General features: G+C 47.5%; 1 protein-coding gene across 1 annotated transcript in view; it reads right to left on the bottom strand.

The window, feature by feature from the left end:
- The window catches only part of ABCB6 (ATP binding cassette subfamily B member 6 (LAN blood group)), a 42,131-nt gene that overhangs the window by 4,839 nt on the left and 19,241 nt on the right, over positions 1 to 18,051 (bottom strand). The window contains exons 7-20 of the mRNA XM_078865867.1: positions 17,372 to 17,564; positions 16,381 to 16,502; positions 14,326 to 14,435; positions 13,043 to 13,108; positions 11,751 to 11,876; positions 9,657 to 9,733; positions 8,353 to 8,416; positions 7,055 to 7,140; positions 6,370 to 6,427; positions 5,154 to 5,258; positions 4,452 to 4,626; positions 3,473 to 3,585; positions 1,164 to 1,258; positions 107 to 175 (exon numbers count right to left, since the gene is read on the bottom strand). Of these exons, the coding sequence (XP_078721993.1) occupies positions 107 to 175; positions 1,164 to 1,258; positions 3,473 to 3,585; positions 4,452 to 4,626; positions 5,154 to 5,258; positions 6,370 to 6,427; positions 7,055 to 7,140; positions 8,353 to 8,416; positions 9,657 to 9,733; positions 11,751 to 11,876; positions 13,043 to 13,108; positions 14,326 to 14,435; positions 16,381 to 16,502; positions 17,372 to 17,564 (1,459 nt within the window). The remainder of the gene's footprint in view (positions 1 to 106; positions 176 to 1,163; positions 1,259 to 3,472; positions 3,586 to 4,451; positions 4,627 to 5,153; positions 5,259 to 6,369; positions 6,428 to 7,054; positions 7,141 to 8,352; positions 8,417 to 9,656; positions 9,734 to 11,750; positions 11,877 to 13,042; positions 13,109 to 14,325; positions 14,436 to 16,380; positions 16,503 to 17,371; positions 17,565 to 18,051) is intronic.

Below are 18,051 nucleotides of genomic sequence, written 5' to 3'. Positions count from 1 at the left end.
CTGCATCGGTCAACTGCCTTGGGATAGGTGGGCGTACCACACTTGACCTCACAACCTGCTGCTCGACGAACTGTGGCGCGTCCATTTAGACAACCAAGCCACTTACCTCCCTCGCTCCACAATCTGGCCGTCCTGCAGCACAAGTATCTGGTCTGCGTTGATGATGGTCGAGAGTCTGAACAGAAGCAAATGCAGGTCCGGCATTAATGTTCCATGTTTTATTGTGGTTAAGCCATCTGGGTGGAGCATCAGCAGAGAGCCGGGGGCCTTGCGCTTGGATAGGATGAGAGTTCAAATCCCGGTTAGATGCAGACTCCGCCCTTAATCGCTCTGGGTTGAATAACATTAGTACCACCCTAAGGAGCAATCAACAATGATTGTCCGATTAAAATACATTTTCCTGTCATAGGAATGTGTAAACTAAGCGGGACAAATTTTAAACGCTGCCCTTTGTGTCTTGCCGTGGCAGTTTTTCCAGTGAATGAGATGACATAGGAGGCTCCCTGGAGCACTGTGGCGTCGACTGTGATCACCTGTGTGTATTCAAGTTGCCACAGTAGGGGGCACAGGTGGTGCATCAGCCAGTCATCTCGGTCATCTCAGTCAGTCGACCCGTGGCACCTGGGTCTGACCCGTGGCACCTGGGTCTGACCCATGGTACCTGGGTCTGCCCCGTGACCTCCTGCCAGCGGGCGTTCGACACTTCACGTGGCCTCAAGGTGCACATGGCCTGGCACGAGTGTCGTGGTGACGTCACCGCCACTTAGTGGCGAATGGCGGTTGTTGTTGTTGTTGTATTCATGTGGTGGGGGAGTGGAAGGGCAGCGGTTAGTGCGCCACGCTACCAACCGAGCGACCCGGGTTCGATTCTTGCTCAACTGATCCTCGGCCTCCCCTAGGTCGACTCAGCCTCAACTGAATTCCTGGTGCAGTGTGTAAACATCGCTACTTGGGTTACAAAGGTGGTGGTGCTGGCCACTCACCCCCTCGTGTGCCGTGTCGGCCTTCATAGGTGCTCGCTAACAGCACTTGCCCCGACAGTCAGTTAAGGATATACGGGGGACCATTGTCTTTGTATTAACGTGGAATACATTTTGTTTGTACTCGTGTGTGCACACGCGTGTGAGTTAGCGCCCTGTCACCGACGGGCGACGCACACGTACCTGTGCGCTATCACCACGGAGGTTCTGTTGGCACAGATCTTCGCCAGAGAGGCCTGGATGTTCCGCTCCGTCTGTGTGTCGAGAGCGGACGTCGCCTGGAAAGACAAAGCGGTACCGCGCTGACGTCACTGCGCCGCCACTGTTCTATGCACACGGCGACCAGAGAGGACGGCCATCGACTCGCAGCACGTTATGGCGCATGATTCATACCAAGGCCGGAGCCATGGAGTCAACATTGGGGGGGACCAAATCTTCCAAGGGGTCTGGGGGTGCACCCCCATAAAAAAAATCTCAATTTGAAAACGAATTTCCTGCCATTTCCTGCCTAAATTTTTTTAAAAATTCACTAACACATAGGATTGATTTTTTATTTATTTTTAACAATAGTGTATTGTATTACATTGCTCTGTGTTTTCTTTTTTACCTTTTCTTGTTTCATTGTATGTAATGACAGAGATTAGGGATTTATAAAGTACAACCATAACCACAATCATAAACAAAAATAAATATATTGAGGGGGACATTTTGAGCATATTTGAATATTTGGAGGGGGTGTGTCTCCCCCCAAATATATATTTAATTACGGCCTTGATTCATACTACCAATGATTCCCATGTTTTTTTCTTCACAGCCACACATTGCGGAAGCGCATGCATAAAAACACAAATCCGTCCTGTAGCCCTGAATGGACTATTTCTGTAAGCAAGTATATATCAAAACCTGAAGCAGAAAACAATGGGGGCCCTCAATGTGGCCAACAACCATGCCAGGGCCACCTTTGTCTCTCCAGTGCAGATGTTTTACACAGCACCAGGTACTTGCTTAAGGCCGAGTCAACCCAGGTGGAGGGCCCATTACGAGTTCAGACAGAGCTCGTCACCGACGGCCACGATTGGTAATCAAACTCAGGGCGGCCGGGGTTTGTAGCGCAGTGCTGCCTTCATCCCTCCTTCCTAACTCCACCACCGCCCCATGATTTGGACGATAATGCTACACTGGGATTCACTGTTTATGTATTTACCTATGAGTATATATGTATATGTATAATGTGTGAATTTGTCTGTGGATGCCTACATGCACACGCGCATAAATATACGGACATATGTGCAAAGACAAGCATTCCTGCATGCAAACACGCGCAACAATAACAGACACCATTCGTCACTAAGTAACGGTGAAGTTACAACAGTGCTTTTGACAGGCTAGGTTATTATTTATTATTATATCCATTACCCAAAGAAAGCCTCACTGAGTGTGACAGTTTTTTTTAATGAGGGTCCTGCCAAGTTTTTTTTCAGTCGGGGGTGATGCTGCGACTTGCAATTCCAAATCAGTAATTTGCAGGTAACTTTTCAAAAATGGACCATGACACCAGCACACAATGGCCCATTCTTGCGAATGACGTCACGGGATCTGGCCCGTTGGATTCGAACGATGAACCACTGCAACAGACGGGGAACACGCTACCGCTAGGCTGCGCATGTTGATGCCATGTAAAGCGCCCAAGACTCCCTGGCAGGAGGTCATGGAACAGACTTAGATGTGACGGGTTAACTATGCATTTTATTATTATTATTATCATGCTTATTTACCCAAGAAAGGCTCATTGAGTCTCAAGACTTTTCAGGAGAGTTCTGCCAAATGTTGGCAGGAGGGGGCGATGTTGCAATGTGTACTCCCAATTTAAATAACTTGCAGCTCATTTTTCACCATTAGGATGTTTGGCCAACACCGGTTACATTGCACGTGTTTTTCAACTATGGAAGGATAAATGGAGAACCCGGAGAAAACCCACGCAGAACAGAGGGAGAACACACAAACTCCACACAGAGAGACACCCGAGTAGGGAATCGAACGCAGAGCCGGGCGCCTTTCTGCGTGGAATTTGAGATGATATCGCGGGTCAGGCAACCCAAGCACAAAGATCCCCCGTATAGCCTTAACTGACTGTTGGGCAAGTGCTGTTCACGAGCACGTATGAAGGCCAGCACGGCACACGAGGGGGTGGTTGGCCAACACCAAGCCCGGCCGCCTTTGTCTCTCTCGTGGCGACGTTTACACATTGCACCAGGTACTCATTTCAGGCTGAACCGACCTCGGAGAGGTCCAGGACCGGTTCAGATACTCGTCACTGGTGTTGGCTGTGAAGGGGAACCGAATTCTGGTCGCCTGGTTCCTAGCGCATCGCGCTAACCGTTGCACTGCCGCTCACCACACACACACACCCCCACAAGCCCAAACATGCCTGGGCACACCCACACACACACAGAGACAAGGACACAGCCAATCGTTGTGCTGCAGGGCGGCACCTCATCGAGCAGGATGAGTTCGGGGGCCTTGAGGATGGTGCGAGCGATGGCCACGCGCTGCTTCTCCCCACCGCTTAACTTGAGGCCGCGCTCCCCAACCTGCGTGTCGTAGCCTGCGCAGGCACACGCACGCACACACGCACGCAAGCTTACAACGATTACAACGGTGACAATCATAATCAACAACGGTCGCACTCATTACACCACAAATAAACTACAATACGTTGCTGATCTCGTCAAGGAGGATAAACCATCAGGCGAACTCCGGTCATCCTCGCAGCGGCTTTTGGCTAGCCATCGGACAAAGACGGTTACCTAAATGCGCAACAGATGTGCTTCTGTGGCCATCTGGAACGCTCTTCCTTCCGATAATAGGAAGCCACTGGAGCTATGCACTTTAAATCGAGATTGAAAACTCATTCCTTTAGAACTGATTTTTGTGTTTAGATTGTTGTCTTTCCTCCCGCACCTCCGATAAGCACCATTGGCTATGTATGGTGCGAAAGAAGTTCAACATACATACATACCTTCACTCACTCTCGGAGAGAGATGAACGACTCAGAGACGCAAGGAGCCACAGAACAGCGGGAGAGACAGCCACGCTATAATCCAGCACTGACAATTACTGCGGTCCTCCATATATTAAGGTGTTATCAGCCAATTCATCAGGGTTTGCATGCTGGAGGAAAGTGGAGCACCCGGAGAAAACCCAACGCATGCAAGGGATAAACACTCTACCTCATACAGACGAAACAGGGGAGTCCACATTTGTTGTACTGCCTTCTCCCGGCAAGCCAGGGTAGAGCACCTTGACGCAGATGGGGAGTTTCGCGACATTCGTGCGGTGATCCACCAACCGCCGCTGCCTCCACTGTGCTGGATTAGAGGCGTGCGCGGCGACCACGCGACAACGACGACGACTTCTTATTGATTTATTCACACGGCGCATCTCGGCGAGACTCGACACGCTTCGTCTCACCCTCCGGGAAGGAGAGGATGCGGTCGTGAATGTCCGCAGCCCTCGCCGCCTCCTCCACCTCCTCGTCGCTCGCCGTCACGCGGCCGTAGCGGATGTTGTTGCGGATCGTGTCATTGAAGAGCACCGTGTCCTGCGGCACCACCCCGATGTGCTGCCGCAGAGACTTCTGCTTCACCTGGACGAGGCGCGCGGCGTTCAAAACGTGGACAGCACGGTCACCCTCGGCGCTGTTGAACACAATCCTCGACTCTCTCTCTCTCGCAACCACCGATTCCCTCTCACCTCGCTTTACTCCCCTTCGCGTTCACACCGCAGCAACAACTACTTCCAACTTTTTACAAATTGGCACACACATCATTGACCCCACAGGGACAATGGTGGGCTGAGTCAACTGCGACCGATATTTCAACTGGCAACCTCACTCCATCTGTGAGTTGAGCAACCTAACAGCAGCACAACTCAGCCAGCCATACTTTCAGTGATAGCACTGACTAATTAGCACGATGGGAGTGCCACCTAGGGGTTGGAGACCAAAGACCTGAATCCACATGGGGATGGGGCGGAATTACTGTAAGAGCAGACCTTGCAGGTCAAATGTCAACTTTGCAACAGTTGAGTGATTTGGCAAAAGGAAGTGGTAACGAGGCGTGGGGGCATGAACAGCATTGGCCGTTATGACATCTTGAGGTTGACTCTACAAACCTTGGAGATGTCTTGACCATCAATGCTGATGCATCCAGATGTGACGTCGTAGAACCGGAATAGCAGACGCATGACTGTGCTCTTCCCCGCACCCGATGGACCAACCTGCAGCACAAGATCCATTATGGTGCCAGGTCAGAGCACAAACAGAATCATCGTGGAATGGAGCAACCTAGTTACATTTCAGCAAAGGAGTTAACCGTCCTGCTACATTAATCTGCGGGTTAAAGTTCCTTCTGCAATTGCCATCATGTGTGTCTATATCTCTTTATACAAGGTCTAATTGAAAATTGCATGGCCTGACAAAATGACGACTGTCCTTGCCGAAGCTGTTATTTCCCTACAGTGCGCTTGGGCACTGCAACTTATGTTGAACTTCTTTCGTACCGTACGCAGCCAACCGTGCTCATCGGAGGTGCGGAGGAAGGGCAACAAACTAAACACAATAATCAGTTCTAAAGAAATGAGAGGATTTAAAAATGCAAAGCTGCAGTGGCGTCCTAACAGACGGCCGAAGAAGCGCATCTGAAAGCGCGCGATGCAGTGGACATCTTTGTTCGGTGGCTAGCCAACAAGCCGCTGCTGCCAGGGTGACCGGAGTTCGCGTGAAATGTCCCAAGGCTTCAATCCCCAGCTGGAAGCACACTTTGTGTCACTCCTCAAAACCGCTCGTTAGCAGCACACGTCCTTCGCCTGTCACAAGAAAACCGCTCTCTCCAAGGGTGGCGGCTAAAACCGAGAGACAAGTGGAAGCCGCTCGGAGCCAAGTCCGTTTAGGAAGGGAGTTTTCTCCAGGTTTCACCAGAATTCTCAATTTTTCAGTAAACACATTTGGGATGTGTTTTCCATATGCAAGCTTATACTCTAAGACCTACATAACAAGCGGCTCATCTGTACATTTGTAAGTCCATCTGGAAAACTCCTCCTTGACTACTCCACCGATTAGAATGATGTATTATTTGAAAGCTTATGATACATCGTTTAAACAAACGAGGCAAAGTTTACAACTTTGTTTTTTACCTTTGACTCGATAATTTGGCCCATCGGCCTCAATGCTGCTTATCTACTATACCATGTGAAATATAATTCAAAATCACAGCAAATAGATGCATTCCATTGGAGGAATCTACCTCCGAGTAATTCAATGATTGTTGAATTTCGACGGCATATGCACTAGTTAAAATGAAATAAAAAACAAATCCAAGAGTACACTTACCAGAGCGATGGTTTTTCCTGAAGGCACAGTAAATGATACATTCTTCAGGATGTCCCTCCTGGTTCAGTGTGTGCAGTGGAGTGAAAAGGCCAGACATTTGAGAATGGAGGGAATTGAGAACATTTCATAAGAACAAATGTCAAAATGTACAAAATAGTCTCATAAATGACAAGCAATTAGAAAAAAATGTTTATTATTATTACTTTATATTCCAACCGTGCTGTTTGTGTTATTAAAATGTAACGTTATTTGGTGATACTGTGTTGGCAGTGGTGCAACACGCACAAATAGCAAAATAATACAATATTCGTCAATAACACTGCGGCCTAAAAATAAAATATATATTATAGTCTTTCTGCTTTGCAAAACTGTGTTAATCACATTTCAACCAAATGGAATTTGTGGTCATGAAACTCTGAAGAAGCCAAATTAGGTGAAAAACCACATTTAATGCAATGGCTTTCTTTATGCAGACACTGAGTGCCAGCACTGAGACCATCAACTCGCAACAACTTGACAACCAGGTTAACGAACGGCTGACCAGATCCAAACCCAAGATCTCAACGGTAACGTCTCGCGGTGCTCCGACTTAAGCGAACAAGAGGTAACGCTGCCAAACATTCCGCTGGGCCGTGCAGACACGTGGCCTTGACTTGCGAGCGAACTGTGAGGAAAGAAGAATTACCCGTTGACGTAGTTGAAGGAGACGTTGTCGAATTCCACGTTGCCATGGGAGAGATGCAGACTCACCGCGTTGACATCGTCCACCACCTACAGAGCCAAATAGTTCCACGCATATTACAGACAAGTGAATCAGTGTTACCTGCATAGACCAAATAATGCACTCTGATTACTAATCGAGTATATAATTACAATAACCCCCCCCTCCGCCTAAAATCGTTGCACCTGATGAGTTAAATGATGACGTCACCCTGCTGCTGCTGCTCTATTTAAGACCGGGAGCAAGAGCAGAGCCTCACCATTCTGGCGAATTGCCCGATGATGCTGGATGCAATTACCAGCGAAACGTCGTACTCTAAAATTGTTAATGTTGTGGTTTCACGCTTCAACACACGGGTGGGCTAAAGTAGTGAACTATTTGTCTTTTTGTCAACCTGACACTTTTTTTGCTGATTGGCCGTGTCCGGTAGTGGAGGGTTACGACACATTTATAAATAACGCGATCTAACCCAAAAACGTCGATTATAAATGCACTCTTAATGACTGAATACTGTAGAGGAGCCGTTCCCATCTTGTGGTTCGGCGGACCCCTGGTGGTCCACGAGGTTACTACAGGGGGTCCGTGGAAAATCTAAAAAATAATATCGTCACCAAGGAAAGGTACAATTTCAAATAACTCGAAGCGTGTGGTTGTCCACGAAATGATTGGAGGTTGAAACGGAGTCCGCACACTCGAGAAGGTTGGGAACCGCTCCTCTCGAACGATAATTATATACAGGAAGCCCTTCATTCGGTTTATTTGTTACATCTTATTTAAAAACGATATTTCGCCTAGAAAACCCCCTCGAGATGGAATATCTTCTTCGTAAGGATGTCCTGTGCATATTTTATTTAAATTGTGTGTTTTCTTTCTTGTTTCGTATACACATTGAACTTCGCTGTGTATAATTATTTAATGTATGATTGTATGTTGAATCTCTTTCGCACCATACGTAGCCAACCTTGCTAATCGGAGGTGCGAATTTAAGTCAATGTTAAAGAATGTTAACAGTTATGATTTCCTGTAGTCTTCATCAGAGCTGGTTTTAAAATGTTTCAAACAGTGTTGTTTTCTGCACTCTTTTTCACTTCATACATTGGAATGCAACATTGTGTTCTACCTTGTTTAAACGCAGGCCTATCTCCAAAGACTCCCGGAGTCTCGCCGACCTCTCGGCTGCTTAAACACGAAGGTCGTCTATCGCTCTCTCACTCTCTCTCTCACAGAGTCGCGACAGCCATGCAAAGTGACGAGTCACTCACCTCTTTCTCCTCGCCAAACAGCTCGAACATGTTCTCCATGTCGATAAAGGAGCTCTGGATCATCCTGAGAGAGATGGGCGTGATTGACAACATCAGCGCCTTTCACTTTTAATTATAACAATAATTTCGACTTGTAACGGCGCTGCACACTAGTATTCGCTCGCTCGATCTCCGAGACAGAGAACGACTCGGAAGCGCAAGGAGGAGCCAGAGACGACCAGGATAGGCCGCCACATGATGAACCGGTGCCCATTTCCACCTGCCAAGCTCTGTGATCCTCTATATATTAAAGTCTTCTTGGCCAATTAATGCACGTTTATATTTGTGGGAGGAAAGCGGAGCACCCGGAGAAGACCCACGCGTGCGAGGGGGCAACACTCTATCCTATGCAGATGGAACAGATGGAGTCCACGTTTGCTGTACCGCCTTCTCCTGGCAAGCCAGGGTATAGCTCTTCAACTCCCACGGAAAGGCAGTTTCACAACATTTGTGCGATCCACCAACCCTTGCCTCCACGGTGCTGGATTACAGGCGTGCGCCACGACCGCCCAGCAATAACACCATAGATGCCCTAATTGTCGGTGTCAATCACATTCAAAATTGACACTATACTCTTAGTTCTTTCGGTAAAGTCACGTAGGTAAAAAATTAAATTGAAATTAATAAAAAATAACAATAAAATAACGACGTTTCGGAGGCAACACAAGCGTCCGTCTTCAGGTGAAACTGTGACGGAAGCTTGTGTTTCATTTTTACCTACGTGACTTTACCGAAAGAACTAAGAGTATGATTCCTTGCAGTCACGAAAGCTTCAAATCTAAAATTTACACTGACATTCTGCACGACGAAACTCAATTACCATTGTGTGTTCTGTATTGTATGGGTGTGCGTCAAACTAGAAACCATTTCTAATGGATAGGGTCTTTGCCTTTAGACATCCGACAGTTCAGCAGCATTGGTTTAAGCAAGCCTGACTCTGCTGATGAGACAATTCATAGCGAAGCCAGTTCCTGAGTTTGCTTGTATTAAACCAATGCTGCAGCATAGATGCACTCCAGGAAGGATGTGTGGCTGATGGGATGTGTTAAAAAAATAACGTGGAGAGACAAATATGGGCTGGAGGCATTACGTCTGCTTATTGATTGTGTGCCGTGAAATAATTAAATGATAAAAAACACACACACATTGCAATTACAAGACCTGTTCTGCCACTACGCAGGTTTTCCTGATGGGGATTCTCAGTGACGGCATGCAATATGCGAATGTAATCAGGCCCGAGGGTGCTGGGCACAAAGCAGCCTCACCTGTAATACGTTCCGAACCAGTTAAGAGGCACGTAGAGTTGAATGATGTACGTTCCAAACAGCACAAAGTCGCCCACCTGGAATGAGATGTGTACAATGACATTTGGCTTTGTATCTACGTATGTACGTTGAACTTATTTCGCAGCGTACTTAGACAACCGTGATAATCGGAGATGCAGGGGAAGGACAACAAACTAAACACAAAAAGCAGTTCTAACGAAATGAGTTTTCAATCGGGACCCCACAGGACCAATTACGAAACGGCACAGGAAAAGTGCTTCTCTTGAATACGGTTATAATCAGATTGCGCAATGAACGATATGCAAAAGCAGAGTTAGGAATTCTCTTATGAGTCCAGCCCATCGTGAAATCGAGGCTACTGGACTAATCTTTTTGGAGTGGTCCCTTTTGATGAGGTATGCTGCAGAGAAAATGCATTTGCTGTTGTGTAACTCTGATGTAATTACATCTTATTATAATCAGACATCTGTGTGTTCTGCAGGCCACGCTCTGCCTTGATGGAGGTAAACATGTTTCTAGATGTATTTTCTGTCAAGTTGTTTTTTTTATGGACTTCTCATTTCATATTTACACAAACAACATCGTGTATACTTTATTGCATATGGCAATGTAATAAAATGTCCTGTCAAGCCTAAAATTCATCCACTGCATTGGTGCTCAAACCTTAGGAAAAGCCCGAAGATTAAGCCCGGCCCTAGCTCAAGACTTAAAATGAACCCTGACATCAACAATGGAGGAATGACAGGTGAAGTCTATACCTGGCCAGGAATGTAACTCTCAACCTTTGAATGCTATGACCCCCGAGTATTTAGATGCTATATTAACTTTCCTTATTATGACTATTACCACTATAACCCTAATTCTAATGCAAGCTTCAATCCTAGCCATTAGGGCTGCACTGATGCCAGCCCTAATGGGACACTCTAAGCCCCAGCAAAATCCCAAGTTCTATTCCATAACCCTGATGCCACAACCTTTGCTATAATTATATTCACGAACATAGTCTTGGCTCATCGCACCTCCGATTAGCACGGTTGGCTACGTATGGTGCGAAAGAGATTCAACATACTTACATACGTGCATACATGCTAAGAATATAGCCTTAACCAGAACCAAACCAAAACAATAACTCAAGCCCCAATTTCACCCCAACCCAGGCCCGGTGACATGTCCAAGCGGTACCGTGTTTGCTGCAGAGCTTTGCAGTTCAAACCCGACAGGCCGCGTTGGTTACGTATTTAGGTGTAGTAACCTTACATTACGTATTCAGGTGTAGTAACCTTACATTACGTATTCAGGTGTAGTAACCTTACATTACGTATTCAGGTGTAGTAACCTTACATTACGTATTCAGGTGTAGTAACCTTACATTACGTATTCAGGTGTAGTAACCTTACATTACGTATTCAGGTGTAGTAACCTTACATTACGTATTCAGGTGTAGTAACCTTACATTACGTATTCAGGTGTAGTAACCTCACATTACGTATTCAGGTGTAGTAACCTTACATTACGTATTCAGGTGTAGTAACTTTACATTACGTATTCAGGTGTAGTAACCTTACATTACGTATTCAGGTGTAGTAACCTTACATTACATATTCAGGTGTAGTAACCTTACATTACACGGTCTCCTTCACAGTGGACGTGAAAGATTCCCTGATGTAATTGGAAATGAGTAGTAAATTGTGCGTTGGCGGACAAGTCCAAATTTGCAATTGAATTTCCTCAATTGAGATTACACGTAGCAACATTGCCCCCTAGAGTCAAAATTAAGTTTTGTACCTTGGTAAAAACTAGTTTTCTAGTCCACTGCTGCAATGTTATGAACGAAGAAAAACTACTACAGGCTGCCTGTCAAACCCAGCACTTTCGTGATAGCCTTGCACTATAACAATGGCACCAGGCTATGATGCATACCAAATGTAATCAATCATTATTATCTATAGATATAAACACGAGCACATGCTCTTGACTTAACAACTAAGCCTATCTCATGCCTTGGCCCCTAACCATAACCCCTTAACCGTGACCTCGACCACCCCCGGGGGAGGGCTTCAAATCTGCGCTCACCTGTAGCTTCTTGTTGGTAACGAAGTTGGCGCTGAGCAGGGAGCCGGCCAATAGGCCCAGGGCGATCACCACGTTCTGCGCTTGATTGAGTACGGCCAGAGAAGCGTTGGTCTTCCACTCGGCATCCTTCCCAGCATCAGCGAGACAAAGACAAATATCCCCGTATAGTCTTAACAGACTATGGGTGCAAGTGCTGTTAGCGAGCACCTATGAAGGCCGGCACAGCACACGAGGGGAGTGGGCGGCTAGCACCACGCCCGGCCGCTTTTGTCTCCCCAGTGGCGATGCTTACACTCAGCACCAGGTGCTCATTTGAGGCCGAGTCGACCTAGGAGATGCCCAGGACCGGTTCAGATAATCGTATTGGGCGTGAGCGGTACTCGAACTCGAGTCGTCAGGTTCATAGCGCAGCGTGGTAACCGCTACACTACCACGTCCCCAGAGCGACACAGCCACACATTCACACATTGCGTATTTCAGCAAAAAAACACTTTCACTTGGCGAATGTAAATATAAACATATAAAGGAGTTATATTTTTGTCATCTCCTTCCATGACGTGTACGCGTTTTTGTCTGTTGTTATGATTATTATTGTTGTTACCACTACAAGAATGAAAAGGATATTTTATTAAGTGACACGCAGTCCACCTATGGCCAAATAATGTGATCATTTCAACTGGTAACGCACCACCGCCGCACAGTATTCGCTCGCTCTCTAACAGAGAGAGCGACTCAGCGGCGCGAAGAGGAACCACAGACAAGTGGGGAAGGCGGCAGCAGCCAGGTGGTGAGCCGATGCCAATTCCCCCCCTGCCACGCCCAAGCTCTGTAATCCTCTATATATGTTAAGGTGTTATTGGCCAATTAATGAGCGTTTACAAATCACCATGAATGTGCCCGATCTCGTTAGATTTAGGAAGCTATGCAGGGTGGAGCTTGCATAGTACGTGGTTGGCCAAGCCGAAACGTCGTGAGAATTATTTTATTATGTTTTATTTTTATTATTTTATTACTTCCCTTCTACGTGACTTTACCGAAAGAACCAAGAAGAAGAACAATACGATTGTTTTAGGCTGCAGGGCTATGCGGAGGGCAGAAAATTTAAAATCAATTGCGCTGCTGTGCTTCCAACGATCAACGAAAGTACGCCCCGGCCTTCACAAACCCATAATGGCCACAGTAAAGTGTGGTAAAATAACCCGCACATGCCGCATGGCGTGGGGGAGGCCCTCGTCCGGTGACATGTTCATGACGTGCAGTGTAGTAGGCGTGGCTTTAAGGTGCCTACGCACCTGATATTCCACAATGGTCTGGTTGAATCTTTGTACTTCGTAGCTCTCAGCATTGTAGTATTTCACCTGCAAGAAAAATTACGACACTTCGGGTCAATGCCATTTCGTTCAACCTTTTTTTTATTCCTCCAAGTTTGCGGTTTTTTTTAAGTTAAAAGAGTTGTGAACAACTTTGTAAGATGAAGAAAAATCAAGGTAACACTAATCGTGCTTCTGTATTATTGTCTGAATGTCACATACTTCCACATCGGATAATGGAGATGGGAGTAAATAAAACGAGTTGAATAACTAAAATTTGTCACGTAATTAAAACAAAAATTTTATTTGCAACAATTTAATGCGTATAAGACATTTGCAATATCAATAGGATGGGCTGGTACCAACCTGTTTCACAATAATGTCCTTCATCTAAAACATCCTTATCGTGCCTTGAGACTTTTTTTGGACGATCGTGCATTGAGATATTTTACCAGCTCCTTTATAGTGAAAGCCCACACAGAGGTCATGAACCCTACTTGCTGACCAACTCCTGACCAAATCGCAGCCTCAGCAAGAAGCCCAGGAGATGGGAGCCTCACGTACATGATCATTGCTGCGTATTTCCACGAACGCTGTAATAAGCATTTGCCACCAAGCATAGATGACATGGGTACAGCCACTGGGTGTAGGGATTGTCTGAAGACCCAGAAGATGTTTAGAGACACATCTCAGAGACACACGTTTTTTTATATCATGGTAATTTGGAGTGATGTTTTTTTCCTTCAACAAGGCAACACTAAATGTTGATTATGCTGACGACGGAATCTTTTAATACACAGTAGCACTCACGGACACAAGTAGGCTCAGTACAGAGTTGGCAGGCAGTAGTAGCCAGTAGCTGTGTAGATTTAATATCGCACACAAAACTCCTCTTCCCTACGACAAAGTGGGGGGGGGGGAGGGCGAACTTCACCAATCAAATCTCCAATCTTCCCAATAACCACCAGGAGCCAGTCACTAGCAGGAGTCCCCCAACTTCCAGCGTGGCTGCGCCCCTGGTAGCCGAAGCTGCCACCTGCACCCGATTGGCAGCGGAGGTCTCTGCAGGGCGCGGTGGGCCCTGTTTAACACCCGAGTGTGGTCATCTGGGTCAGACTGCACGTTGACAATTTCTTCTCTCACAGGCTTTTGCTACGTGCTATACTGCAGGCATCTCCGCTCTACAATTCGGCCTAACCCCTACAAGACCGCGCGTGGATTACGAGCGGCTGCGATAACTTTCTTGCGCTAGAATTGCGCATTACCGTCTCGAAGTTGAGCAGCGAGTCCACGGCCTTAGACTTGGATAGGTTATCTTTGGTGTTCATCTCACGCCGGTACTTTGTCCTCCACTCGGTGATCGCGATCGTGATGCCTGGAGGGCCAATCGTCATTGTTGTCAGCAGCGTCGTCACCATTATTTTGGTCACAGTCATCGGCAAACATGCTTCACAATCATTCACGAGTTGGGCGATGGTCCATTGAAAGAAAAGCTTCAGACAAATTGACAAGTGGCTTGAAACCTTCATCATCAGTGCTGTTATTCACGATCGCTCATGGCAGCACCAATCTCCTTTGATACTGCATTGGCAAGTGGTGCACAAACACAAATAACAAAAACCCAACAAATCCAACAATAAAACTTACCAAACATAGGAATAATCTCCATATATATAAGGCAAAGTTGTGATTATGTGTGTCTGTTCAAAATGTCTTGCGTACTTTCTGACATGCAACAAACTTGAAATTTGCCATGTGGGTACTTTCCAGACTGTACACCATGCAAAAATTATAAAAATACACTTTTGGGGGGGGGGGAGCTCAATAATGCATACATTTTTTGCACGGCAAGTGAGCTGTGACGTCAAATCTGTCACGTGACCCGCGCATGTGGAAGCGTAACGCATTGTAGTGTAGTGGTCAGCGCGCCGCGCTACGAACCCGGCGACCCGAGTTCGATTCCCGCTCACGGCCACCACCGGTGATGATTATTTGAACTGGTCCTGGGCCTCCCCTAGGTCGACTCAGTCTCAAACGACTAACTGGTGTGGTGTGTGAACATCGCCACTGGGGAGACAAAGGCGGCCGGGCGTGGTGAATCCAAGTCCCGGTGGAAGCCGGGTAGTAAAGCTAGTCATCTATAACAGAGGAAATTTGGGGCAATGCCCTTCCTTCAGAGCAAGGGCCATTTCCCCAAACTTCACCATTTTATTTTTATTTCCCTTCCGGGTCAGTGTTGTCGACAAACGTATTGAGTGTTTGTGACTTGAGAGCAAGCGAGGGAGGGCCCCACCTCAGACCAGGAGTCCGGTTTTCAAAAGGGACTCGGATCAGAGTAAATACATCGGCACGAAACAACAGGATCAAGTGCAACGGACGTAAATGCCGCAAACAGCTCCTGGGGTGCAACCACCAATTAGTCGCTCTCTCGCGGGCGGTCGCCAAACTAATTACTCTTCTACTGCCAGTACCGTGGTTACACTTCCCCTCTGAGCCTCACTCATTGAGGTCGTCCACCGATGGTCGAGCACTCCCACACCGACCGTTTCATCCCATCCACACCGGGTTCACACAACGTGCTGCAGGTCACAAAGAGTCTCTTATCCTTCTGCCCACGCACCGCTTTACACCATGGAATTCCCTCCCATCGTCTCTTTTCTTCAAGCTCTAATAACTTCGCTCAATTCTTATCGATCATAACTGTGATAGTGCTGGCTGTTGCTGGACACACGACGTTTTGGGCCTTAGCCTTGTGCTCAGCAATTGTGTTAAAATAAATCAAAAAAAACTATTGTAAAAGGACTAAGTAGAACCCTGACTTGGCTTTTGAATTAATTCATAACCTTCTGCTGCTCGGCCATTATAAGACATTGTCCACGGTGGTGATAGCGAGGGTCTTGGGTCTGTGTTAATTGTAGTGGTGGTCAGGCCTGTGGTGAGGTCTTGTGTCTGTGTTAATGATGGTAGTGGTGAGGTCTGGGGTCTGTGTTAATGATGGTAGTGGTGAGGTCTGGGGTCTGTGTTAATTGTGGTGGTGGTCAGGCCTGTGGTGAGGTCTTGTGTCTGTGTTAATGATGGTAGTGGTGAGGTCTGGGGTCTGTGTTAATGATGGTAGTGGTGAGGTCTGGGGTCTGTGTTAATTGTAGTGGTGGTCAGGCCTGTGGTGAGGTCTTGTGTCTGTGTTAATGATGGTAGTGGTGAGGTCTGGGGTCTGTGTTAATGATGGTAGTGGTGAGGTCTGGGGTCTGTGTTAATTGTAGTGGTGGTCAGGTCTTGAACCTGTGCTGGTAGCCACCCAGAGTGGGTAAGCCTCCACTCACCGAGATAGACGCACATGCAGACGAAGACAATGAGGCCGAACCAGGCGTTGAAGAACGTGACGAAGTAGATGATGGCGATCACGATGTCAACGATCGTGGGCAAAATGCTGAACACAATGTAGCTGCAGGACCACAACGAATTACGCATTAAGAGATAACGCAATCGTTACGAGAGTTTATTCCGGGAGACTTCATTATAGAATGAGGCTCACAACACACACACACACACATGGAATTGTGCATGTAAAATCTGATTAGCTACATTGTATGCAACTTGTAAGCAAATGCTATGCGCATGCTGCATTTCGATAACGATGTAGAATGGAGATTGAACAAACGAGACACAATATAAGCGAAACGAAAAAATATACAAAAATAAATTATCCAATTCAATTTGTCAAATCGCTAAGCGGGAGAACCGTGACATGCGTAGGCTGGCATGCTCGCTCATCTCGCACACACACACACCCACACACACCCACACACGAGACACACACCTATACCGGAGAAGCGTGCACACACGCACTTGACACACACCTGAGACACACACACACCTGAGACACACACACACACCTGAGATACACACCTGAGACACACACATACCTGAGACACACACACACACCTGAGACACACACATGAGACACAAACACACACACCTGAGACACGCACATACACTAGAGAAGCAAGTCCTGTTAACGAGCACCTACTAAGGCCAGCATGGCACACAAAGGGGTGGGTGGCCGGCACCACCATGCCCGGACGCCTTCCTCTCCCCGGTGCTGATGACATTCACACGCCGCACAAGGTACTCATCGAAGACCGAGTCCACTACGCACTTGAGGAACACGCACGCACACACGCACACACGCACACACACGCACGCACGCACACACACACACACACGCACACACACACACGCATGCACGCACACGCACACACACACACGCACACGCACACACACATACACGCACGCACGCACACACACACGCACCTGAGCAGGCTGTTGATGCTGCTGGTGCCGCGGTCGACGCTGCGCAGCACCTCGCCCGTCTTGCGGCCCAGGTGCCAGCGCAGCGACAGCGAGTGCAGGTGCTCAAAGAGCTGCACCTGCACCTCGCGGTTCGTGAACTGCTGCACGCGGATCCACACGAAGGAGCGCATGTTGCTGATGAAGCCGGACGAGCCTGCTCCACGACACGCGGTGGGGGGGGGACACGGAGACAAGAAGGGGGAGGAAAGCCGTGAAACCACTGCCGCTACTCCCTGCCCTCGCCCCCCCCCCCCCCCCCCCAGCTACGACCAGGCCCACCTGGACTCCTATCACTACCCCTTATCACTACCCTTGCCACTACCCCTGTCACTACCCCTGTCACTACCCCCTATCACTACCCCTGTCACTAACCTTGCCACTACCCCTGTCACTACCCCCTATCACTACCCTTGCCACTACCCCTGTCACTACCCCTACCTCTATAACAGTGGTTCTTAACCTTTACTGCAGCCTGGCACCCCTTTGGTTCTCAATCGATGAAAAAATGTACAACGTTAATAAAGACATAGAGTTTGATTAAACAAAGTAGTTGTACTTAGGTGCCCGTGCGTAATTTATGTTTTCGATGATTTACCCCAGAAAGGGCATCTCACACCCCCAGGTTAAGAACCACTACTTCA

The sequence above is a fragment of the Lampetra fluviatilis genome, chromosome 21 (genome assembly GCF_964198595.1).
Source record: "Lampetra fluviatilis chromosome 21, kcLamFluv1.1, whole genome shotgun sequence".
Lineage (NCBI taxonomy): Eukaryota > Metazoa > Chordata > Hyperoartia > Petromyzontiformes > Petromyzontidae > Lampetra > Lampetra fluviatilis.
The sequence above is the reverse complement of the archived record's forward strand: the minus strand, read 5'-3'. Positions and strand labels throughout refer to the sequence as shown.